The 25,191-nt window shown below is 46.5% G+C and overlaps 1 protein-coding gene across 2 annotated transcripts in view; it reads right to left on the minus strand.

Moving 5' to 3' along the window:
• Positions 1 to 519: 519 nt before the first annotated feature.
• The window catches only part of Trim55 (tripartite motif containing 55), a 39,745-nt gene continuing 15,073 nt past the window's right edge, over positions 520 to 25,191 (minus strand). Inside the window, exons 5-10 of one of the 2 annotated variants that reach the window (XM_050142121.1) lie at positions 22,385 to 22,618; positions 22,145 to 22,167; positions 21,919 to 22,043; positions 20,732 to 20,970; positions 19,263 to 19,556; positions 520 to 1,463 (exon numbers count right to left, since the gene is read on the minus strand). In XM_050142121.1, coding sequence (XP_049998078.1) covers positions 1,341 to 1,463; positions 19,263 to 19,556; positions 20,732 to 20,970; positions 21,919 to 22,043; positions 22,145 to 22,167; positions 22,385 to 22,618 — 1,038 coding nt within the window. In that variant the 3' untranslated portion in view covers positions 520 to 1,340. The remainder of the gene's footprint in view (positions 1,464 to 19,262; positions 19,557 to 20,731; positions 20,971 to 21,918; positions 22,044 to 22,144; positions 22,168 to 22,384; positions 22,619 to 25,191) is intronic. The other variant, XM_050142120.1, reaches the window with a different exon arrangement.

Consider the following 25,191-nt stretch of genomic DNA (forward strand, 5'->3'; position numbering starts at 1 on the left):
AGAGAAGCCTGTGTGTCTCAATCCCGACACCCACTGCCAGTCTCAGCTATCCAGGCTGCGTTGGCTGCAGCAGTAACTAAACATATTTGCTGAAAGGGACACTTGGGAAATTTTTCTTAAAAGGAACATTTTGATTTTTAATAAACTACACAGATACCCTTCATATTTGTCCCCATTGCAGTCTTAAACACCGTGACTTGTAGGACTTCGTTATTTGCACGTAAAATTAAACAGTGCATCTAAATAGTTTGACAATATACTTGCCTCTAGTAGTTTAGTTACAGCTTTAAAATGTTCAGTCCTGTGATAAATACTTTAAAATTAATTTATATGCATGAAGATGGTGCTTCTCTTGAGGACCTTGAATTATGCTTGACTAATGAGTTAATAATATATGAGTAATTGAAGAAATCATAGGAGACCAAGGTTTTTAAAAACAGCATTTATTTAAGAGTTCACTTAAAGTTATACTAATGTGAGGAAGGCATCACAGTGATAGATGATGGATAGATAGATAGATAGATAGATAGATAGATAGATAGATAGATAGATAGATAGATGATAGATGATAGACAGACAGGAGGAGAATTGTGTATGTCTTTAAACACATGCAGCTATTCCACAGTTTATCAACTTGCTGGTACAATGGACACATAAGAAAGTAGATAGTTCCTCCCAAAAGTCTTCAGTTGAAATGTCTGATGTATGAATATAAGATTATGAGATACGTGATTAAAATTAGAAAAAATGTCAAAAGAGATACCTTAACCTTTGGCCTTCTGAACTACAGAAGTGTGGCCAAATTCAGAGACTACTTCTGGCTGCACATTCAGAGACGTCTGTAGAAATGAGGCGCCTTCTTCCTAGCCTTGGTCAGCAACCTCTCTCATGCCGAGATTTGGATAAATCGGTCAGTTCTGAACTGATACTGAATGTCACTAACAAGCTGCAATGCTAAGGGAAAAAAACACGACTGTGCTAAAAATAACGAGAAGCCATGCCCACGGGAGACGAGAGTGTAGTGCCCACTTTGTTAACACTTGCCACTTAAAGCTGATGTGCACACATGTACCACACCTACACAACCTTCAGAATGATGCCCACATAATAAAGGATTTGCAGAAGATCAAGTTTCTTTATACCAGTGTTTTCTGCAATTTTGTTCTGAGCGTATGCATTTTCTCAGCAAGTTAGATAAGTCATCTGGAATTAAAGGTTTATTATTTTCTCTCAGAAATCCTGTCCGGACGTCCCGCTGTCACGGTGAATTTCACCCAGAAGTTCCCCGCGGCCCGGTGCGCATCTCACCTAGGCCGCCAGGGGGCAGCAGCCAGAACATATCATTCATTCAGGGAATTCAACCAGGAGAAGGAGAAGACGTGGCGAGCTGGCTCAGAATCAGCCCCACCCCCACTGCCCGAGGCTGATGCCTGTCCCTGGGGAGAAGGGGCCTCAAATCCAATCTGCAAAAGAAGAAAATGCGGATGAGAGAGAGTTGGGAGCAGACCTTTGGGGAGTTGGACCAGTCACCGCTCTATCGAGGAGAGAGGAAGATAATAATAATTATAGGAAGCATAATTATTATTATGACAGAAAGCAAGCTGAGGTTATCTTAGGCATGGTCAAGAGCCATGGAAGTGATTCACACTTATGATTCAAAGGGAAGAGCAGTAACGCATGCAGTGGAAGGAAACTCTTGATGGGAGGGGCCAGGCCGCCCTGCTGGTTTCCCCAAGAGCAGCTGCGGCATAACTGACTGACCAGACAGTCTCGTTCATAGAAACAGGTGCCTAGGTTCACAAAAACCTGCAGAGCTGCTTAAGATCCTTCTTGGTTTCTACCTCATAGCTCTGTGACTGAGTGCTTTCTCTGCATAGGTAAGGCCTGAGTCCCATCACCAATGTTATAAAAGACAGAGAGAGGGCAGGGGAAGGAAGAGGGAGGAGGAGGGAAGGGGAAAGAGAAGGGGAGAACCCTAATTTAAATGATGTTGTTATATCCCAACACTGCAGGATGTATTCATATTCATATACTCTCTCCACTACTGAAGATCGAAGTTCCCACCAGATTCCACTCACGCACCACCTGATGGGGCATGCTTCCTAAATTCGCACCATTAGTGAGTTCACCGTTGTGTGACACCAGTGCGCTTGCACACATACTAAGATGGCGGCAATATCAGCAAGCCACGCTGTCTACAAGAATCATACACGGGGATGCCGCTGACGAAAACATTATTATGCATACAGTCATAAGTTTGTCTATCCCTTTAGCTTTGCAGACACCCCACCCCAGCTTTGCAAGGCTGAAGGGTTAATCTTGAGCAAATCCGGCAGGGAATTTCCCTACGCATTAAAATCTGATAATGTTCATACAAAACCAAATCTAACATCAAAACTTCTAAAAACGGTAATTTCATTAAATATCTGGCTGACATGGGCTATAAATTTGAATTAACTGACCAACTTGGTCTTACAAATGAACTACTTGTTGTTTTGAATTTTTAAAGTAACAGCTTAATGGAACAACAGAGAGGCGTGTAAAAAGACTTGCAATTCGATTGTGTCCACTCCAGCTATAGAGGTACCATGGTGAATCTGGCTCTGCCCAGAGAAAATGGTCAACTATGTCCCCATGCTTCACTGGTAAACTCCATAGTACTGAGATGCCAAAGGCTTTGAAGCAATGAGGCAGCACACACAGTCAGAGCAGAAGCCCCAGGGGAGGGGGGTGCAGCTACAATGCCATACAGAGCAGAGCTTTGGTGAGGATAACTATATTGTTGCTATTGAGGAAAATGAGCGCTTGGCAAGAACATTCCCAGATTTTACCATAAATAAGGTTTGGGGCGACACTGAAAACACCAGCACAGCCATGGTGAGTTCTTTGGGTCTAGGATTCTCTTTTTCAGGACCAAATAGCTTCCTGGTAGGAAGTTAATGAGGGCTGTGAGGTCATTTTAGATTAAAAGTGAAGTTCACTGTTTTCTGAAAAAAAAAAAAATCAAAAAGCTGGACTGTCAAGTGAAGTAGTCCACGCCCCAATGAGCTGGTATCACAGCAGCTATTGGTTGGAGGGGCGGAAGAACCTCCCGCAACAAAGTGGGTTTTATTGCTAATGGCTAGAGATCCACCTGATACCGAGGTGGAGCCAGGTGTGGTGAAGGCAGGAGGGTCGCAGTTCAAGGTCATCTTCAGTGGTGAGTTAAGGTTAGCCTGGGCTACTTGAGCTTCTGACTCAAAAAGAGAAACCAAGGTGGAGTAAGACGTTAGTTTCAGAGTCCTGTGGCTGATTATGCCAGACTTTCTCTTGCCCGGCAGAGCAGTCTAACCCTGATGCTAAACCAAGGCAGCTCAGCCAAGAGCTGGAGGGCAAGACATTGCTTCTTCTGATCATTTGGGCACTCTGCCTGGACGCTTTGTCTTTGCTTTGAAGGCAGTGCCCACTCCGGAGAGGCAATTTCTATGACAGCTGGGGAGAGCTAGCAGGGCTCACTAATAGGGCCAGCAATTTCCTCTAGAGGATTACCGTGTTTAGACAGGGGTGGGTGGCTGGCATGCTGTCGGGGGTTGCTCTTGGGATTTGCTGCCTTATAAAAGCTTTCCTAGGCAAAGTAAAAGTATTAAAATCTACTTGCTGTTTAAATTTTGAGCTGTTGATACTGATAGCTGTCAAAACCGGTTTGCCACACCTGTACCCACCATAGTTCCAGGTACCCCCCAATATGAAGTGATATTCTCTCTTTCAGAGAAGAAAATGACAGAGAAGGGGTGAGGGCCGAGATTATCCGGAATATCTTCAATGCTCATGCCAACACCTTAAGCTGGGGATTTACCAACAATCTCAGCAGGAAAACCCTGAGGCACTTGACTGAGATTTGCGTCTCAGATGCCATTTTTAGCATCAGGTGTTACCTTGACGTACCCTCAGTTAAGGGACTGCCTATATCTGATTGGCTGGTGGGCATGTCTATGGGACATTTTCTTATCACTCATTGCTGTGTGCCACCTGGTCCACTGGTGGTGGTCCTATTCCTAGGTAGACAGATAGGGGCTGTTGTCTTAGTTAGGGTTTCTATTGCCATGACTAAGGCAACTCTTATAAAGAAAACATTTAATTGAGGGTGGCTCGTTTACAGTTTCAGTCCATTGTCATTGTGGTGGGGAGTACCAAGGAATGCAGGCAGATGCAGTGCTGCGGTGGGAAATCCTACGGGAAATCGACTGACCCACTGGGTGCCATTCCAGCCATAGGAAACCTCAAAAGCCACCACCACAGTGGCACACGTCCTCCAACAAGGCCATACCCAATCCAACAAAGCCATACCTCCTAATAGTGCTACTCTCTATGAGATTATGGGGGGGGGGGCAATTCCATTCAAACTACCACAGCTGTGTAAGAGAAATAGCTGAGCCAAGCAGTAAGCAGCATCTTCTATGATCCCTGTTTCGGGTTCCTGTCTCCCTCTCCAGCTTTGGCTTCCCTGGAGGCTGGCCTATAACTTTTAAGCCAAACAAAACCTTCCCTCTGCAATTTGCTTTTGGTCAGTGTCTGACTACAGTGACAGAGAAGCAGACTGGGACACCCGTCCAACTCTTCCTAGCCATATGACGTGGACAAGTTAAGTTACTTAACTGCTCTGGGCACCGCCCTGGGTGCTGTCCTGGGCTTAGCGCTCTCTTCTGAGAAATACAAATGAGATCCTAGATCACGAGGATTGAATAAGGTAACATACATGAAACACTTTGCACACACCTGCTCTCTAGCCAGACAGTCCTCCCTCTCTGTCCTCTCTCCTGTACTTGCCTCTACCCCCCTCTTCTTCCTTACTACAGTGAAGAGGCTCCTCTGTCACACAGAATGACCTGGGGGCTATTTCTGCTGAAATTATAGAGCATCAGGAACCTCCAGGGAGGAAAAACAATTGTATGGTAATTGTACCTTCCCAGACCCAGAAGCGATTTCTACAGCAGGACTCTTTTGGCGTGTGGTGATCATGGTCCTCTGTGATGTTCTTCCATACATCTCGAGTGGTCCAAGTCTCTATATTATTACACCACCGCACAGAAAACAGAAAACATAGATTCTTCCTGCAGTCTTCCTTTGAAATGGAATCCTTTGCTCTAGGCTCTCTCAAACATTTGTTGGCAAGATAGAGCAGAACAAAGTGTTGACTGCGGCTAGCTTTGTGTGAGGGGGAAAACAAGCCCCACATCGCTTCTAGGTTCTAACGTTTTCCTTAGGAGGCCGGGGTACATAATCTCCACTGTCACCTTGGCTGCATTCTGAGTTGCCGAGGAGATGCACCAGTACACGCCGCGTGCCCGTGAGGGCCTCTTCACAGCGGCTTCAGCGTGGACTCAAGACCAACTCTGAAGGTGGACAGCATTTCTGGGGTGTGGTCGCAGACTGAACAAAAAGCAGGGAAAGGAGGAAGCTGCTGAATGCCCGCATGCACCCACCTCTCTGTTGCCCGACTGAGGCTACAACGTCACCAGCTGCCCTGTGTCAGGAAAAGCACCGACACTGTGGCCAAACCGTGCAGCCACCATTTGACATGTGCTCGAAGACCACCAGGCTACAGATAATCGGACAAATACAAACTTTCCTCGTGAAAAGAAACCAGGAAGTGGAACAAAGAGGCAGACTTGATTTCATATCAGTTATGAATGGAGTTTGTCAGAATTCACACACACAGGCGGCAGGAGGAAATGAAGGACTTTTCCTCTCTGGTCTCCTTAGGTGAGCCTGACCGAGCGTCCTGTCTATTGTAAGACAAGACTCTCAAAGCACGGGCTGCTCTCTGTCCCTTTGGTCCTGTTTCCCTATTGCTCTCAAATATCCTCTGAGAAGGGGCAAGGGGATGTCTGCAAACAGCACTAGCGTCTTGCCTCACCCCACTGGGAGCAGGGTGAGGTGAGGAGCTCCCACCTAGAGACATGTGCTATGCAGCCATCATACTACGTCACAGGTGACCCCCCATGTCGCCTTCTTGCTGATGGGGATTAAAGAACATGCATCCTGCCAGAGGCCGGTGGGCAGCCAACTCTTGGCAGGTCAACTCCAGGTAATGGACGGTGCACAGTAGCTGAAGAAAAACATGAATTAATCGCAAACGTCAAAAAATCAGGAACACAGGTACAAAGAGACAGCTACTGTTCATCGTTGGTGGGAAAGTGAAAATGGTGTCGTCATACAGAGCACAGTGGAGTGGAGACTCACGAAATGAAACATGGGCCAGCAGGACGGTTCAGAGGGTAAAACTGTCTGTGATCAAGCCTGATTATCTCAGTTTGATTCTCCTGGACCCACAGGGGGGAAGGAGAGAGCTGACTCCCACCAATTTTCCTGACCTACACATGCACCATTTTACAGGTCCTCTCCTGAAGTAAATGAAAGAAAAAATATTTTTAAAATCAAACAGATACCATGCAGCCCAACAATTCCACACCTGTGCATATGCTCAGAGGAGTTGAAGGAAAGAACCTGCACAGAGTCTCATACCACGTCAGAGCAACGGTACACATAGCAGGAAAGAAGCAGACGCAATCCTAGTGTGCTTCCTGCAGGAGGGGATAAATCAGCTGTGCCATGGACTTCCAATGAATACCGCTCAGCTTAAGAAAGCAAGGGACTTCTACAGAGGCTGGTTCACAGAAACGGAGGGTGGTTGCCAGGGCCTGGGGCCAGGGGAGGCAGGATTGAAATTTTTTGTTTGATGGGTATAACATTTTATTCCTGCAAGATAAAAACTGTCCAGGATTAGCTACAAAATATGAATATAGTTACCATTGCTGCCGTGTACAGTAAGAAACGGCAATGATGGTAAATTTTATGCTCCCCTCCCTCCCCCGTCGCCCTGACACAACCCTTTCTCAGAAGTGACTTGATGTGAAAATCTGCACTTAGAAGTTGCGTGCGCAACCATGAGATGTGCTTGTGTGATCTGCAGGAGAAGCCAAGCAGCTCCGCACCTTGGACAGGGTGTGTTCCCTCCTACAAGTGTCTAGTGCTGACTTCCTACCTTGCCACCCTGACCCTGCTGCAGTGCTAGCGTGAGCAGCGCCTGTCGTGCGGTTTGCACAGTAGCTGTGCTTGGAACTGAGGACAGGGGACTGTATCTCATATTTACGCGTCTGCCAACGTGTCTGTCATCTGGGCCTATTTTGTCACTTAGACCGCTTTGTTGAGAAAACTTGTAGAGGGTTTTGTTATGAGTGGGGATGGAGTTGGTACCCAGGGCCTCGTCGCACACACTAAACATCAGCTCCACCACTGGTCGAGGTATACCCACAGCCCCCCCTCCCTCCCCCCCCCCCCCCCCCCCCCCCCCCGCTCACAGCTCTTGTCAGGTTATTTTCTGTAGGAAATTGTTTCAAAAAAGTAAAAATACTCAGTGTAGCTTTTAGATTGATCTCTATGTTCGATGTGATGAACTAAGGCCCGGGGGAGCCAGAGTGAATCTGTAGCAAGATTCTTGACACTGAAATCATGGAACTGAAATCATGTCAGATTGACTCGAGAGCAGATCAGCCCCCAGGTGCCAATCGTGGGGTCTAACTGGGTGGAGCATGTAAGAGCATGCACGTGGCTGGCTTACGGGGTTATGTCAGCAGCCCACGTGACCTAATGCGCCTGCCTCAGGCTCCGTTAGAGAAATAAAACTGAACAGGTGCTGTCCTGGCTTCTGCTTAGACACAAGTGTCTGAAGCCACACCTAGGAGGGACATTCTTTTAAGCTGACCCAAAGTGGAGTAGGGAACTCATTGCCACCAGCCATGAGCAACCCCAGCTGCCTGGCAGCCTATTGGGGTGTGCATAGCATTCCCCGAGCCACTCCTGGCGGTGCCTGGTTACAGTTTACCATAGCTGGGTTCTGCTCTTCAGGTGAGCAGACGGACTGCAATGGAGACATTCGTGAATGAAGATGACTTAATGTGCACCCACCAGACAACCTGCTTCTTAGGGATGCCAGTATCTTACGGCGAGAGATCGATGATGCCAGGCCAGTGAAGGGATTGCTGGAGTGGGGGGATTTGGATCCAAGTGCCCACACTAGGCTGCCTCCCCATGTCTGAGAGCTGCAGCGGATGCCAGTGAGAAATCCAATCTGACAGAGTCTGGATGCTGCTGTGTGTTAAATGCCACTCTTTTTAGGTCACTTCAAAAGAACGCTTGTCTGGCTATAATAAAGTCCGCTTGTTTTGAGGAATGTGGATAGGAAGAATAAGGCTTGAGGTTTCCCAAAGTGAAGCCGTCCGGCATCCATCCTGGATAGAGAACCAAAGCCAATGTTTGAAACAGATGTGAGCAGAAATCCCGAGTATCCAGAATTTTTACTCAAAAAGAAGAAGCCCAAGCCTTGGTCTGCTTAGCATTTGTAGCTTAAGTGTTATACACTCAGAGTGGGAAGATAATGACAGCCCAGGTCCTTGGCCAGCTCATCGTGAAAGCAACAGGAGTGTGCTCTATGGCTCTGAGCCTTGGAAACACCGCAGGCACACCGTTCCCAAGCACATGGGCATTCCTGCTTCGAACAAAGCAAGCAGCGTGCGTCGTCTGAAGCCCAGAGCTCTGAAGTATATCCAGTCTTCATGGACGCTAGTGGAGAAAAAACAGAGATTCTCCAAACAGGCCAGGGAGGCACACTCACTCAAGAACAGGGAGTGATGAGGTGATGGGGCTTCCTTGTCCTGAGCAGATCCTCCATGGGAAGCGAAGGCCAGAGCAACATCCTCAGGCTCGGCAGACGGCATCATTTTACTCCCTTTCTGAGCCCTGAGGAGGAGGCTGGAGTGTGTCCTGCTTTGCCTGTGTCAGACAGGGTTCCTATGACAGGGTTAGAGCAAATAGCAGATTATCCGTGTTGATATGAGGCCAGCCTTCTTCCAGGGTATGGGTCTGACAGCTGGAGGGGCTTCATGTTTGTGCTCGTTCATACTGAGAAGAAGCCATAACTTTTCACACAAGGGCTTCTCTACATTATGCTAAGCAAACGGATCAAATATGAGATTCAAGATAGGGCTAACTCAACAATGGAAGACAGGAGTGTCTTAGTTTAAACACAACTGAAGGATTGGATCACTCTCATTTGCAATGAACCGAAGAGAGGGCCTACAAATGACCCCTTGGTGCTTTGCAAAGCTATGTAACCAATCAGGATGGTGAGTCGAAGCAGGGGGTCTCTTACCCAATGAGCAGAGACTCATCTGCTCCTCGTGTGGCCTCAGTGGCGCACACCACACTCTGAGGTGAAGGGTGGAGACAAATGCAGGGAGCACCCAGCGGCTCTGTGATCCTGAGTAAGTCCTCAGGGTCCTCATCTCTGTGCGGAGCTGGTGTGCGGATTAAGCTAAAGATAGTCTGTGGAAGACTCTGTTCATGAGATGAAGCTCTGTGTGCACACATTACCGGGCCCATCACAAGCCTTGGAGTCTGGGGTGTATTTAGACAGTGTTCCTCTTCATGGGAATCACTGAGATACACAAACGAAGACAAAATAACAGGCAGGAAGGACAGGACTAGAAGAGGTCTGAGGCTAAACTGGAACAGCACACTACTGAAAAGTATAAGACACAGACTCGACCATCTCTGTCTTAACAGCTCCCCTAGAATCCTCGCAACTGCCCAGCTCACCTAGTGCCCTTCCCAGTGCCCAGCTCCTCTAGAGTGCCCTCCCCAGGGCCCACTCATAAAGCCCGGGGAAATGAGTTCAGGACATGGCTGCAAACAGTTTACATAGTATTTGACTTTTTTTTTTTTTTTTAAAAAATGGATGTATTCATTTTATTTCTCCATTAAAGTGACATTTACTATTTGCACCTGTGAAACAGAACCTGTAATTTCAGGATTGGTTTGTGTATTTGACCTTTCAGTAAAACAAGCAAATTGGTAATTATTAGAATGTCACTTTCTCAGCAGAAGGGGGAAAAGTACAAAAATAAGTGGAGTTGCAGTGTTGTGAGTCAGCAATGCAAAAGCAGTGGTAATGGGATGGTCTCACTGAAACTTGCTTGCTGTGGAAAACCTCAATCCCCCTTACAGGGATTTTACATAAAAGTGCCTGCATCTCCCCATCACATGCCATAGTTGCTAGGATGACTAAATCCCCACAATGCTACCCTGCAAGCGGAGGCCACTCCTGAGCAGCACCGGATGTCACTTTCCATCTTGCGGTGGGAAACCCAACACAAGCACGCCCGCAGAACAGTGACCTGTAAGCTTGTGTCTTGTAAAACGCACGTCAATCCATCTCAGCAGGGGCTTCTGCTTGAAAATAACTTGACACCCTGAGTCACTCAATTAAGTTTAGGGAACATGGCTGAATTTTCATTCACTTCTGTTTGCTTAGGAAAATTAAGGAGATCGTTTCAAAGAACACAAGACATAGAGTCACACTCAAGGGAAATCATGTTCTTGGTCTCCTGTCTATGTTTGCTTTCTTCCTTTATTTTTTTTAAATGCAATGACTACCTTGTGAAATGAATCTCAAATATAGACGCTTCCTGGCCCTCTTGCCGCCTGCTTTTCTTACCTCAGCCTCCAGTGGCAGTTGGAGGGATGTTTACTATGAAGCCATGGCGGATGGGTTAGTCTCAAAGATCATTGTGTAAACATGATTTCATCTCTTCGCATGCAGCACTGGGTGGAGATACAGAGCTCTGCGCTGGCTGACAGCCTTGGAACTTCAGCCTGTTGCTCACCCTGGCCTGGGAAAATGGGAACGTTGGGCGGTGCGCTATTTGATGGGGGTGCGGCTCTGGAGACAGAGCTGCTCTGAGAACCTAAGAAATAAGGACTAGCTGTAGGCACAGGTCTCTACTTAGCTTTCCACCCTTTGTAGTTCTTTCTTCTTCCTTCCAGGCCCTTTTCATATTATTTCCTTTTCTCTCTTCTTTCATCAGCTTAATTGGGTTTTTTTTTCCTTTCTGGGAACATCTTTATAGCGTGTATATTTTTTAGATTCTGGATGATAAATAAATCAGTCAGCTATGAGTTGCATTTCCTTGCTGACTCTTTCCCATTGCTTCTGACTGTAATAAGTCACTGAAATAAGTCACTAACCTGTGCACAACCCCCTCCTCCATGAGAGTGATGATCCTTAAGGTAGGGGGGACCCACACTGCTACTGAGACAATGATATGAAAGAACCAGAGATACAGAGGAGACCACATCTTCTTTGGGCACTGGGATCAGTCCTTCTCAGCCGACAGGCCATCTAGTGCTTACAACCCATTTACAACACAAATTGTGAATTAAACCAGAAAGAAGATCACACATATATGCATTAGAATGGCTACCATGCAAAGGATGATGCTCTGACCCATCAGCTGAGGTGGAGAGGAGAGGAGCTGGGACACCTCCATTCTTAGTGGAAGCACAAAACCAATAGACTGTGGAAAACAGGCTAACAGTTTCTGGTGAAGTTAGCCACGCAACAACCATACAACCTAACAATTCCATTTCTAAGTAGTTACTCAAAATTACTTAAGGGACAACCTTGGGCATAGACGTGCCCATGAACATGCTCAGAGAGAAATGTTCGCTGATAAATCAGCTGAAATCAAAACTGAAAGCAGAGCCCTGCAAAATGGATCACTAGACCAAGAAGTTCAGCTCAGCTGCTCAAGTCTCTCAACCATCCTGACACACGCCGCCCTCAGTCCTGTGCTGTTCTAGGCCCTGCGCATGGCTGAGGGAAGAGGGGAAGCTAGGTGTGCTGGACCCAGGCCAGGAAGTTTCCCCTGAGGGCTGCTATCCAACACCACTTGCCTCCAGGGTCCTCCCTTGCACCACCACCCGTGGTTTATACAAAACATGGCAGCCACAACCTGTACAAGCAGATGAGAATCATCTATACACACCTCAGAGCAGGCCGCTACGAGCAGAGAAGACAGTCTGTTATTAAGAAATACTTCATCTTGGAGTGAGTTCTCGAGGGAAATATAACAATGTTAAATATGGAAGTACCTACATGAAGTTTCAAAATATAAGAGGCAAAACCCCCAATAGGTCTGCAATGTCTAAGTAAATTCTTAAGTATGAAAAGTGATCTCCAAATTCCTTTCTCAGCCACTGATAGAGCTGGTAACAGAAAATCAGAACTAGAACAACATCATCAATTGCTGTAACTGACATTTATAGAAAATGTCAACCACAACAGGAAATTTCCGCATTTCACAGAACACTTTTATGTTCTCCAAGCTGAGTCACATTCCAGGTTGTAAAACTTAATAAACTTAGAAGGGCGAGCGCAGATAGAGCAATTCTGTTTCCATGGCAAAATCAAATTAGAAGTCAAACAGAAAATAAAACTCTGGGAGAAAAATCCCCAGTGTCTCAAACTTTAGCAACCTCTCATCTAAATAAGTCATGCCTCAGTGAAGAAATCAGCACGTTCATCAAGAAAAGTTTAGAATAAAATTAAAAGAAAATACAATACGCTAAAACTTGTGGGATCCAGGGAAAGCAATGAGTTCTAGGGCCTGGAACAAGAAAGATAACAAATCCACAACCCAAGCTTTCATCATAAAAAAAAAGAAAGATAAGGAGTAAGAAAGGGAGACAAACAATAAGTAATAGAAAAAGCAAAACAGAAAACCGACCAAAAATAAAGAAACCCAATAAAACTGAGTTAGTTCTTCAAGAGATTAGTGAGAATAATAAATAGTAAAAAAAAATCATTTTGAAGTTAGATCAAAGGTGGCAAAGCTTATTGGTGTGAAGGTTTTGTAAAACTGTAATAACCAACTGATGGAAAAAACGCAGAGCAACGGCACAAAACAGAACCGAGAAACAGACCCACATGTGCGGCCAGCTACGTTTCTAGAAGGAAGGGGAAATCTTCAACAAAGGAAAGAAAAATGTGTCGGTGCAACAAATGACAAGTATCCGAAAACCAAGACAGGGAATGACGCCCTTCAGCCTCACCTTGCGTATGAAACTTAGAAATTACACCGGAACTTAAGAGATAAAATGATTTTTTTTAAAAAAAAGTCATAGCAAGTAGGTATAAATATTCATGATTTAAAATTAAGGAAATATTTCTTAAATAGAACAACAAAAAGCATAAACCATAAAGGAAAAGTGAGAAACTGAAGTTAGTAAAAGCTGAAGATAGATTTACATTTCAAAGCAAGCCTGTTAAAGGCCAGGGAAATTTGGATGGGGTCTAGAACATTGTAAATAACCATGTTGATAGCTAAGAAATGACACGGATTTGTCACGACTCCTTAACCTGTACACTCACATGGGGTGAGTTTCAGGGTATGCATAGCTCAATAAAGCTGCCTTCAAAAGCCATCAGAGTCACCCGTTTTGTATTAGGACCGCCTCTGATGTATGCCTTTGCCTTTGCTCTACTGGGCCACAGAATGTTTAAGAAGCCTTACATGGACTTCAGGGTGCAATCATCATGGGTTGCACAGAACTCACAACTTCACAAACAAGAGGAACAACTGTGCAACTATTGAGCTATAAATAGGTACCCGGGAGATATGTGTAAGTCAGCATGGGAAGCCAAGAGCTTCTGTGAGGATGCAGCAACTGTAGATGCAATTTGAGAAATGCAAAGGATTGTCTGTTCACGGGGCATCTCATCTTATTATGCTACTCTGAATAACTTGTGCCAGGCCCAAGTCTGTAACACCCTCACCCCCCCTCCACCCATCCACTCCCCCTCCCCCACGCCATGAAAACATCCTGAAACACACTCTGAACTTCTCAGTCCTAGGGCCCTCTCTCTCTACAGTTGTCTAAGTAAATGAATCAGCTCATCCACTCCCCTTATTTTCCTGGTGAAAAAACCAAGGCACAAACAACAGAATGCTCAGTCAGACACAGGTAGAATGAACGTCCTTTCCCTAATCACATTGGTGTCTCCATTCCCAGGAGCCTTGGCAGAATCTCTACATGATTTGAATATCTATTCTCAGGCTTGGAGATGGAACAGTGGGCAGTCTAGTCTTGGAAGAGCAAAGAGCTATAACATGGTAAAGTTTTTGTCTCTTGTCACGGTAGCTGCATCTTCTAGTGAGATGGTTGACATTCTTCACGGTACTTGACTCCTGCCTCTCTCTCTCTCTCTCTCTCTCTCTCTCTCTCTCTCTCTCTCTCTCTCTCTCTCTCTCTCTCTCTCTCTCTCTCTGTGTGTGTGTGTGTGTGTGTGTGTGCGCGCGCGAGCACACAGGTGCAGTTGTGGAAGGGGGGAAGGGGCGGTCCTCTGACCTTGAAGCACCTGCTATGTCCAGCTCAAGTATCAGCAGCTGCTGAGCTAATCCACCCCAGACAGAGACATTTTCCCAGAAACTCCTGTTCCCTGTGCAGCTCCAGCTGATGATGTGGATAGATTCTTCCACAGGAGCCATTAAAAGATACTGGGCAGGCAGGAAGGAAGAGGAACCGAGGCAACTTTCACTGCTACTGCTTCCGCCTCTGTGAAAATCTCACTGCGGAGAAAGGCGTCTTGGTGCCTGCCTTTAACCCAGCACTCGGGAGGCAGGAGATCACTGTGACAGGTCAGCCAGGTCTATATGGGGAGGCCTTGGCCCCCAGGATTTAATCACTGCACATATCCACAATAAAATTCTCACTTGGAGAGGACACAGATGCGGGCAGCCCCGTGTTAACACTAAAGGGTAAACTTCAGGTAATGTATAACAAGGGCAGTGGGTGGAAAGCATGTTAGACCTCGCAATGGCTGCAGCGAGGCATAAATGCATGATGAATTCACCATATACAAGACGTTTGGCCAACGGCAGTTGTTAGGATTCTGTTGTGCCCCCAAAGTTCATATGCTGAAAACTTAATCTCAAAAGCTAAATATTTATGGAAGAGGGTCCCGGGGGAATGCAAGCCTCTGAGGCACGGAATGACTACAAGGAAACATTGCTTCCGGACACAGCAGGGCAGCTGCAGGCCTGAGCTCATGGTGACTGAGACAGCACACACAACACCTGTGCAAGCCCAACCCAGACCAAATCCCAGCCAGGACAAAGGAGCTGGGCACACAATCCCACCCCAGACTGTAGAGCTGTTGGCAATGACGGCTGCCTAAGAGAGAGAGACAGAGAGAGAGAGAGACAGAGAGAGAGACAGAGAGAGACAGAGAGATAGAGAGACAGAGAGAGAGACAGAGACAGAGAGAGAGACAGAGAGAGACAGAGACAGAGAGAGAGAGAGAGGAAGGGAGGGAAGGAGGGGGGGGAGAGAGAGATCCCTAAGAGTACAGGTCCCGGTAAGTTGACCGCTCTCCAGTTGAAGACCACACATCCAAGGGTATTTGAAGGGAACGAATTGGGACAGAGAGAGACAGAGAGGAAGGGAGGGAAGGAGGGGGGGGAGAGAGAGATCCCTAAGAGTACAGGTCCCGGTAAGTTGACCGCTCTCCAGTTGAAGACCACACATCCAAGGGTATTTGAAGGGAACGAATTGGTCATAAACAATTTATAACACTCAGAGAGGGACACACACAGAGCTGGGTGGATAAGGGGTGGAGTGTGAGAATTGGGGAAGAGTTGAGAGAGTGATAAATACGACTAAAACACAGTCCATAAAACCCTAAAAATACTCTTAGACATTCTCCAAAATAATTTAAAATAAATACCCGAAAAGCATCAGATGTTATATTTTCCAAATTCAGCTAAGCATATAATAAACCTGATCCAGAAGGGTGGCATACACGGGGACAAAATCTGACAATCTGCCTATGGCAGCCTAGTCAAACTTTAGGTTTCTACATAGGTTTTGTTTTTGGTTTTGGTTTTGGCAGGAATAAGGTTAAGAGAAGGTTCAAAGTTCATCTTGCAGAGAGTGAGAACTAGCACCTTTTAAGGAATAAGCTGACAACTGGGGTAAATCCCAATTTTGAAAACGACTCTTTTCGTAGGGAATGAGGGTGAGGATGGTGACACTCCGCCTTTGATCCATTAGAAAGTGGCATCTTCATCCCCAGTGCGGACCAAGTTGACCTCTGGTTTGTTTTTTCTCCATGAAGCAAGACCTGCCTGCATTCTGGGGTCAAGGGTGGGTTTTATGTGTCGAAGGATATGTGGGAAGTACCTGCGGACAAAGGGTTTGCAGTTGGGCCATGGGGGCCAAGGTGAGCTTGAAGGGGAGCAATTTAGCTTGTGGTGTGTGAGTTTCTATGGCAATACCACCGTGTGACTTGGAACTATTTAGTAATAACCATCGGTAAATTGGGAGAGGCCTGATATCATGTACAAGGAGTTCAAGGGAAGGGGTTGTTCAGACAGACATTACAACATGCTAAATGCACACTGGACAGACAGTTACCTGCAGCTTGGGCTCTGAGTGCTGAGGCCAGGAATTTGCTGCCATTTTGAGATCTTTACTGCTCTATTTACATCCTCTTTTAGGGGCTCAGGAATGGTACCCATTATGATCAGATTAGCTTGGCTATGTGAAGAGGCCTTTGCTCACAAACAAACCTGCTTTGTGACAACCAGTGGCAACCCACTGCCTCAAAGCCCATCCCCTGCCTCACTCCCACCTCACCACACAGGCAGATGAATGTCAGCAGACAATGGCATGAGGTTCGTGAAGGCAGCCATACAGCCATGAAGCATGACCTCCCCTTACAGCCTCAGAGGGGATTGAAAGGATGCATGGCGACAAGGTTCCAAACCCACATTCTTGGAACGTAAACGGGACTCTTCAGACAATTATTCAGATCCACAGTTAGGCCCTGCTTCCAATCACCACATTCTCATCTCTCCCCATTATCGTCCCCGAACCCATTGTCTATGACTCCATTTTACCACAAATCATGTGGAAGGAGGTGTCAGGCAGCTGGAAAGAGTCTGTGCATGCCGAAGATACTTGAGTGTGTGCAAGTCCCCAGCTGACTCTTAGGCAGAAGGTGGGTGGGGCTTCTGCTCACACAGTTACAGACACGACTGGTATACACGGAGCTCCTACAGCCTCTGAAGAACGGGAGGCTAGGGAGACATGAAGAGGCCTATCACAGGAGGTTAGGGAACCAGAAATAGCTGACGCCTCTTAGCACCAGAATGCTGGACTGCTTTTTGGCTAAGGGAAAGGGAGCAAGTGCTTAGGCCAGTAGGGCCCATCACTCAAAAATCCTTGCACATGAGTTCACGCACTTCATGCATCACTAACTAAATGGGTAGTTTTCAAAAAAGTATTCCAAAGGTAAGTCCGAAAAGTACAAAGGTAAGGTGCCAGTCCCAAAGCAAACCTCATAGCTTGTCTATGAGAAATGTAGCTTGAACCAAAAGGCCAGGGCTGTTGAACAAAATAGTGGTTTTTCTTTGCTTTAGATTCTTATGGTTGCTATGTGAGCATTAACGCCTGGCTCTTTAGTCAGTGGGTCTAATGGCTGCTGCACTTGTAGCATCTTTATCTCAGAGACCTCTTCTCCGGGGGAAGACCCGGAGGAGAAGGAGGGTACAAAGGGAACCTAGTCATAGTCTAGAGCAGAGACTGCCCTGGACAGCATTCCTGACGGCAGCTACTTCCTGGGCCTGTCTGGGTGAACAGGAAATGCACCCTCAACCCCACAGCCATCCTGCTAGCTCCCGAATGGGTTCTTTTTCATGTCTCCCTGCACTACAATAGAGTCCTTACATGCAGAGCACGCCTAGTGCAGCTGCACTCCCATAATGGCCCTGGAGGGTCCTCTCCTACTGGATTACTGAATAATTGCCCACGGAGTCGCTGTTCTGGGTCAAGGTTCTCCATGCAGGAACAGAACACAGACGGGGTCTCCTTCGGAGGTGCAGGGGCTCCTACAGAGGTACCGCAGGGAGGGAGCTTGTGGCCCTGATGTGAACATGGTTTTAGAGACCCAAACCCAAGTGCATCTCTGGGCCTAAAGAAGAGGACTACTACGGAAGAGAAGACGGGAGATGTTAGCAAACGGAAAAGAAGACGGTTCCTACCCATGAAAGCACAAATCAAGCACTGAATCTGACTCCAGATGTAGTGGAGAATAAGAAAAGCCAGGAGTGCTAGGCAGATTGCTAACTCCTGTGAGAAAACAAGAAGAGACCTTCACTGACATGATCACACATTGCTTCTCCAATATCATTTACACAAACTTTCCGTCGTGAGCGGGAGACCTACTATGCGTTCCTCGTGGGGAAACTGTACTGCCACTAAAGAAAACAATTCTTCCTCCTCAAATACAGACATCTCCATTCAATTTCTAGACTAATCAGAATTGGTTTTGCTGCTTTCTAACCTAAAACTGGCCCTGGAAAGGTTCCTTTACAAACATGGACTTTTGTCATCTTGGGTCTGTGAATCAAGATCAGCTATAAAAGCATGACACTCCTAACTCTCCAAAACGCTGTCCTTTTGTTTCCTGGAGAGTCTGGGGTCCACTTGAGCAGATACAATAAAATCGTGTTGCTTATTGTCCACTGTCACTGGATGGCCCATCGACGCTGAGTGACAGCTTCCTGACTATCCCGGCAACACTCACTCCTCACACCTAACTTAGGAATCCCGTGTCTGGGATGACTGATCTTCTTCCTCAGAAAGAACCTGTAGATGTGGTCTATTGGCTCACGGAGACATGCAAACATCTAACTAAGCCACAGAAGGAAGACTTGGACTTCAAATTTTCATTATAAAAATAAAAATTTATCAAGTTATATTGTCAAATACTTTTTTTTTTTTAAAGTTACCAAGAGACCTTAAAAATGGAGGAAACTCTACGTGTTTCCCTGCCCCCAGGACACAAGTTTAGGAAGCACAGGTTTAATGGAGCCAAGACTATCTGGCCACGGCAAGCACATTTCTGGAAGGCATGAATCGCAGATTATTTTACAGAGCCACTTTAAACCAATTCAAATAATGGTGATCGCTAGGAATGACTCCAAGGCAGGCGATTAGTCTTTGAAAGCCCAAGAGGAGATCCTAAAAGCCGAGTAAGGGCGAATGAATTTCACAAAGAACCAGAGACGCCAGCCAGCCAGTCACTGCGGATAAAAAGGCTTTGCACGCCATGCCTAAGGGCTACACTTGCTTGCGCCCCATCCCTGGAAAGCCTGGGATGAGGTCGCCCATGGGCAAAGGGAGTTCAGTTGGGTTCTTTGTTTATTCTGGGGTAGAACGCTAACATGCAAGCCAGCGTTGGAGGATAAGACGTTGCTGCATTTGCCCAGGCGGTGGCTTCCCTCCGATCCCAAGAAAGCCCTGCTCTCTGACTGCGCCTATTCCAGCAGGGTTGTAGCAGGTGTGGGGAAGCATTCAAACAGAAGAGCTTCAACACTAACCTGAGAAGTAGCGGCAGGCGAACTAGATTCCTTACCACTCACTGCTGCCTGCTCATTGGCTGCGGCTCCTGCCGCTCCTGCCGACTGCGACTGCGTACTGGAATCCTCAGCACCAGGAGGCCCTATTTGCCCCAGGCCTTCACTCCCAGGAGTGCAAGGCGGGTTGGAGTTGGTTTTCCGGTTTTGGCCTTTATACCAACTAGGGTAAAACAAGGGATCCGCGGTTTCCGCTGCCGAAGGGCTTGGAGTTTCAGATTGTGTGGTCGGCTGAGAGCCAATGGGCACCACCTCCCTCTTAATCAGAACAGATGGGGTCACAAGTGAAAAAGAAGAGGAAAAAAGTAGTTGGTGTCATTTCCCTTTGGGTTTGAACACCCTGAGCTCTCTGGGGGATGCTGGGGAGAATGCTGGCCACAGCGCTATGCCTCTGACAGGCATCTACAGGCTCTGGGCTTACCACCCACTACATGGTGGCCCAGATAGGGAGAAAGCAGGAACCTCGAGTGAAAATTTGCTTACAAAATACCTCAGACAGCAAGTTATTGACCAAAATTAACTCTGGCATTATGCGTGGGTCCCCAAAACTGATTTTAAAAAAACCAATGCTGACCTAATTAATCAAACCCAGCCCTCATTACTGTCTGCCCTTCTTTCAATGCCAGTGTGGCCGGGATGTTCAGACGTTCAAGGTTCTGGGAAATAAAAAGTGTTTTATCCTGGATTCCTTGGAAACCGGAATACAGATTGCAGTTCCATGTCTGGGTTCTCTGTGGTGTTCTGGCTCTGTGAATCATCTCAACCCACAGAAGCAGAACCAGGACCCCTTAGGATGAGCCCACTTTCCCCGCCACACTCAGTGACTGGGATTCTGTGTACTAAACGTCCCCAACTGAACGGTGGCCTTCTAGAAGCCCCAGTAGCCCCCACTTTCCTAGGATACCTTTAACCACGCTCTTTAAAATGACCAACAGATGGCAAGCCAGGCTTTATTTGCTAGTCCATCAAAGGAAAGATGAAGTTGTACCTCAAGGGAAGCTACATGAACTCCTGCGGTTTCTCTGTTTACTTCCTCTATTCTGTACATGAGAGTCAAGGCTATGAGGTGGAATCACTTTCATTTCTCACCTTGTATAATTTCTACAATGTGCTCTGTGTTTTCATTGACTATGCAACCAAAGGTAGACTACATTCCCATGAGCAGCTCTGATTTCCTGCGCGCGCGCACGCGCGCGCGCGCACACACACACACACACACACTTTCTTGACAGAGGTTGCGTCAGATCTGAGAGCACTGTTGATATAAAAATGGCATTACATTAAGTCTTGCCAACCAGCTGTAATGGGGATGAACCTCCAGAGTCACCTAGAGAGTGTTTCTCCCTGGCGTTATGACTGTGCTGACCTCCTCTTGTCTTACAGTAGAATATGTTGTTTAGAATATTTGGCAATGAGGCCATTTGGCAGGTTACCTGTGTCACCAGGACATCTGCAGCAGGTGGCATGGATGAAGGTGGTTCTGGAGAGGAAGCAAGAAGTGGCGTCGGGGCCTGGAGCTCTGAGGTAAGCTGAGAGGGCTCCGGGGCTTTTTCCAGGCTCTCCTCTTCCCCCGATGACTCGATTTGAACATTGTCTACCTCTTCTACTTCCGCTGCATCCTCTCCTTCTCCTCCTTCTTCTGTTTCTCCTGCGTCCTCTTCATCTTCCTCTTCTAGTGAGATAAGATCATTTAAAACTTTTTATGACTACCATGGTAGCCATGGAAACAGTTAAAAGTTAGCACCTACAGTCTAGGGCTAGAGAAATCATGTCATTTGACACTCGACAGTCGTCCAGGTCATGCTGAGACCTTATGCTGCTCACATTGACCACAGCAGGGCCAATATGAAGGAAGCATTGGCTTGCTTTCCTCCCCAGTACAAAGTTATCCCCTGCCCCTCACACAACCTCACTCACAGAGCCTGCTCTCATTTCTGCCACAGCCACCATATCTGCAAGCTCCTGCACAGATCGTGATAATCCATTAGGAAGATGGGCCTTGGAACGTGTGTCTGTGGGGCTGGTGCAAGCTCACGGCATAGCTAGCGGTCTAGCCGGCTGCTGTTTGCACCCCTCTTTCATTCTCCTATGAGTCAAGGCAGTCATAGCTGGAGCCAGCTCCAGAGTTACTGTCTCCCTTTCAAGTATTTCAGCAGGAGAGTTCAAAGAGTGGGAACTCTGAGCCAAGAGTGAAAGCCGCAGTTACAGCTCGTGGACCCTATCCTATTTCCACGCTCTGGCTGATCTCACCCTCTGTGAGCTGGCATCTCTACCCCAGATGCCTTCTGTCTTTTCTTTGGACTCATCTTGAAACTTTTTCCTTTACACCACTCTGATTCATATTCTGGGGTAGAGTTGAAGTTGAATTATCACCATGTTTGTCAATTATTAAGGACTTCCTTACCCAGTGTCAAACTCTTGATGATGGCATTAAAACACTATAAAAATAAGCAGTCAAGAGCTATGCAATCCTGTGGTGAGACCGGGCATCCCAATGGTTTGTGATCCCTGAGGAGTTACAGATGTCCATCCTTCGGGGTTTCGTACACTCCCCGCTTTCTCTCCCTCAACCGCTTTCCCGCAGCACAGTTTGAAACAGCTCATTAAAGCTATAACACACCTATGTAAAAGTCAATTTCACGTATAATTTTTTCTTCTCTATTGAGGTTGACTGTGAAGTGGTTCATGATCTCATAACCCTGTTCCACTTTCTCCATCTGAAACGCCTTCGATGCTTCCGCGATCCTGCAGCAAAGACAGGTGTCATTCTCTGTCACCAACTAAAGTCTGGTAGCCTTGGGTGAAAATGAAAAAGGGTGCTGTTTGGTCAAATACAAAGTACTCACTTTTGTAGCAGGGTCTTGGCGTTCTGGGAAAGCAAGAAAGAGAAGCTTACTTGGCGTGTTCACATTAAGTTGGTGAGATTTAGTTCTCTGTTTGTGACTCAGAATCTCCTAGCTGGGCTTCTAGATGCCACCCTCTCTACTTAAGCAATACCAAATGGAGGAAGCCTTTAGTTAATGAAATGGATTTTCAAACCGAAAACCTGCCTTTTGGTTTGTGTTCTTGGTGGCAAAAAGCATTACCTGCAGAAACACTGCCATCTCCGGCTCGTCCATGAACTGGATCCCTGACTCCACCAGCTTTGATACGTTCTCCAGGTGGTCAGAATACTTCCGGATCAGGGCTCGGACGTGCTCCAGTTTCTCCTCCTGTGTTCGGGTGATGGCTTGGGTCATTTCGGTCTTCCTCTCCTCCAGGATGCCATACAGGTAGTCAAACTTCTCACACAGGTCCTGTTTCTGCTTCCGGCAGCATTCCTGTGAGATGTCAGCAGGTGTTAGAAACGGTGTGTGAGGGAGTCTAGTGAACCCATCATCCGGACACATTAGGGGACAAGAGCGTCTACCGACGGAAGAAAAGTACTCCATCACATTGTTTAAACAAATCAATGATCTCTCTCTCTCTCTCTCTCTCTCTCTCTCTCTCTCTCTGTGTTCATATCCATGTGTGTGGGCATATGTGTGCCAATACATGTTTAAGTTTGTGCACGTGTGTGTGTGTGTGTGTGGGCATATGTGTGCCAATGCACGTATAAGTATGTGCACATGTGTGTGGAAGCCAAAGATTGATGTTTTGTGGGGGTTTTTTGTTTGTTTCTGTCCACCATATGTTATGCTACATGCCATATTTGGCAAGGGGAGGTGAAGAAAAATTATGCTCCTTCCTAATTTGTACACACTTGCCTCCCTCTTTTCACGTGGAGATTCTGTAGTTTCCCACAGGCCTCTGCACCTGGGATTCCCCTCTCCAGCCCAACTGGATGCAGCCAAATTCGCTGTTTTAGACCAAAATTCTATTCATGCTTTTTTTTTGTTATGGATCTCTTGAAAGGAACCTTGCCTCCTTTCATTTGTAACTCTTATTATCCGAAAACAGCGAGAGATGGTTGGGCTGTTTTATCTTTTAGGGCCCTCGCAACTATCGACTTCCATATTGATACGATTCTAGAAAACTGTCTAGAATTCTGAGGAGGGTGTGGACAGCTACAAGCCAGCCTTATGCAAACAGTGTGAACATAGCAGACAGATTTGGGACTACTTACATTTAGTGCCTAGTTCTGAGTCATTATGAAAGTTTTTAAAATACAAACTATTGACACAGAAGCATAGCCCCAAGTGAAACAAAAATATCTCAAGAAACTCACAAGTAGTTTTATTTAAATCATGGCTTTGCTTTACATAATTTTATGGATTTGAGAATGATTTAATATTAATGATTTAATGCTTTTATTTGTAAAACAGGCATAATGTTGTAAAAGTAAATCTGCTGGCCTGTCCTGTCCTGTCACCTGGGTATCCTGTCGCTTTAAGAGACAAGTCCCACCCACTCCCAATCTCCCCCTTCCATCTCTGGGCTCTCTTCTCTCTGTTGGCACCTATGGCACATACGTGCATCTGGCATATTGTCACTGCTGAAGAGAGGGATCTGCTGCAAAAAGACCCTTCGTCTAGTCTGACTCTCACATACATTGTGTGGCTGACGCCTCTTAAGTGCGTGTTAAATCATAGCTAAGTAACACTCCAACTGGCCCATTCATTTGCTTTATCTAGCTCCAGTAAGCTCGCTGTGTGTGTCAGTGTCTTAAACTCTTACTATCTCTGGATCCCGAGCCTTCAGGGCTGACAGCAGGTTGTGAGACAGAGTCACCTCATCTAGTTCTCCTGCCTTGAGAATTCAAGTAACTTATGCCTGACACCTCTGACCTCACCGTGACCAAGTTGTTGACAACAGGTGTGGCTACAAACAAGACATCCTGACCTCCTGTGCTCCTTCTTTTAAAATGGGTTTGACATAGGGAGTGGCTGCCTACAGGATACTTGGCCTAGGGTGTGTTCACTGCATATTCCTGCCCCACAACATTAAATCCTTTTCTCAGGAAATAATGGCTGATGTCTCAAGTATCAAAGCAAGTAACCATACTGGTTGCCCTTTGTGTCAGGTTAAAGCCATCTTGTGCCTTCTCCCCCGCCCCTTTTGTATTGCGGTGTAAAAGTGTATGGAAACTAAGTGCGGGTGAATTCAGCATTCAGTGTTCGCTGCTGAGCTTCCCTCCTGGTACTGTCCTGAGTCTCTGTGTTTCTTTCTTCTCTCGGTTCCTCCTACCTAACATATCTAATCCTCATGCCCTACTCTGGAACATACGAACCTGCCCTGACTGAACTGCGCAGAAGTCACCCCAAAAAGGTGACTTACAACACTTTGTACCCACGTGTCTACAGATAGGAAACTCTGAAGGACAGTTGTTGCCTGAAAAAGCATGATTACAACCATATTTCTCTCTTCTTCACAAAACCTTATTTCCTTCAAAGATTTCCTCTTGCTTTTACCATGGCACCTTATCTACTTGAATAAGTAGACTAAGGCCAATTTCCCATCCTTCCTCTCCTGCTTCTAAATAGTAATTGAGTTAAGATACTGGTTCATGGCCAGGTGGTGGTGGTGCACACCTTTAATTCCAGCACTCCAGAGGCAGAGGCAGAGGCAGGTGGAGTTCTCTGAGTTCGAGGCCAGCGTGGTCTACAGAGTGAGTTCCAGGACAGCCATAGCTGTTACAGAGAAACCCTGTCTCAAAGGAGAGAGAGAGAGAGAGGGGGGGGGGGCAGGGAGGGAGAGAGGGAAGGAGGGAGGGAGAGAGGAAAGAAAGAAAAAAAGATGTGTTTGTGAACTTTTAAGCTTATTTTTTTCTCATATAGCTTTCATGCTTCCCATTTTCTTCTTTTTGATGTCTCTGGCTTCAGTGTTCCCCTAGGTGTGTGTGTATGTGTGTATGTGAGTGTGTGTGTATGTGAGTGTGTGTGAGTGTGTGTGTGTGTGAGTGTGTGTGTGTGTG

Source organism: Alexandromys fortis, unplaced genomic scaffold (genome assembly GCF_014885135.2).
Source record: "Alexandromys fortis isolate MF-2015 unplaced genomic scaffold, M_Fortis_MF-2015_v1.1 scaffold_41, whole genome shotgun sequence".
Classification (NCBI taxonomy): domain Eukaryota; kingdom Metazoa; phylum Chordata; class Mammalia; order Rodentia; family Cricetidae; genus Alexandromys; species Alexandromys fortis.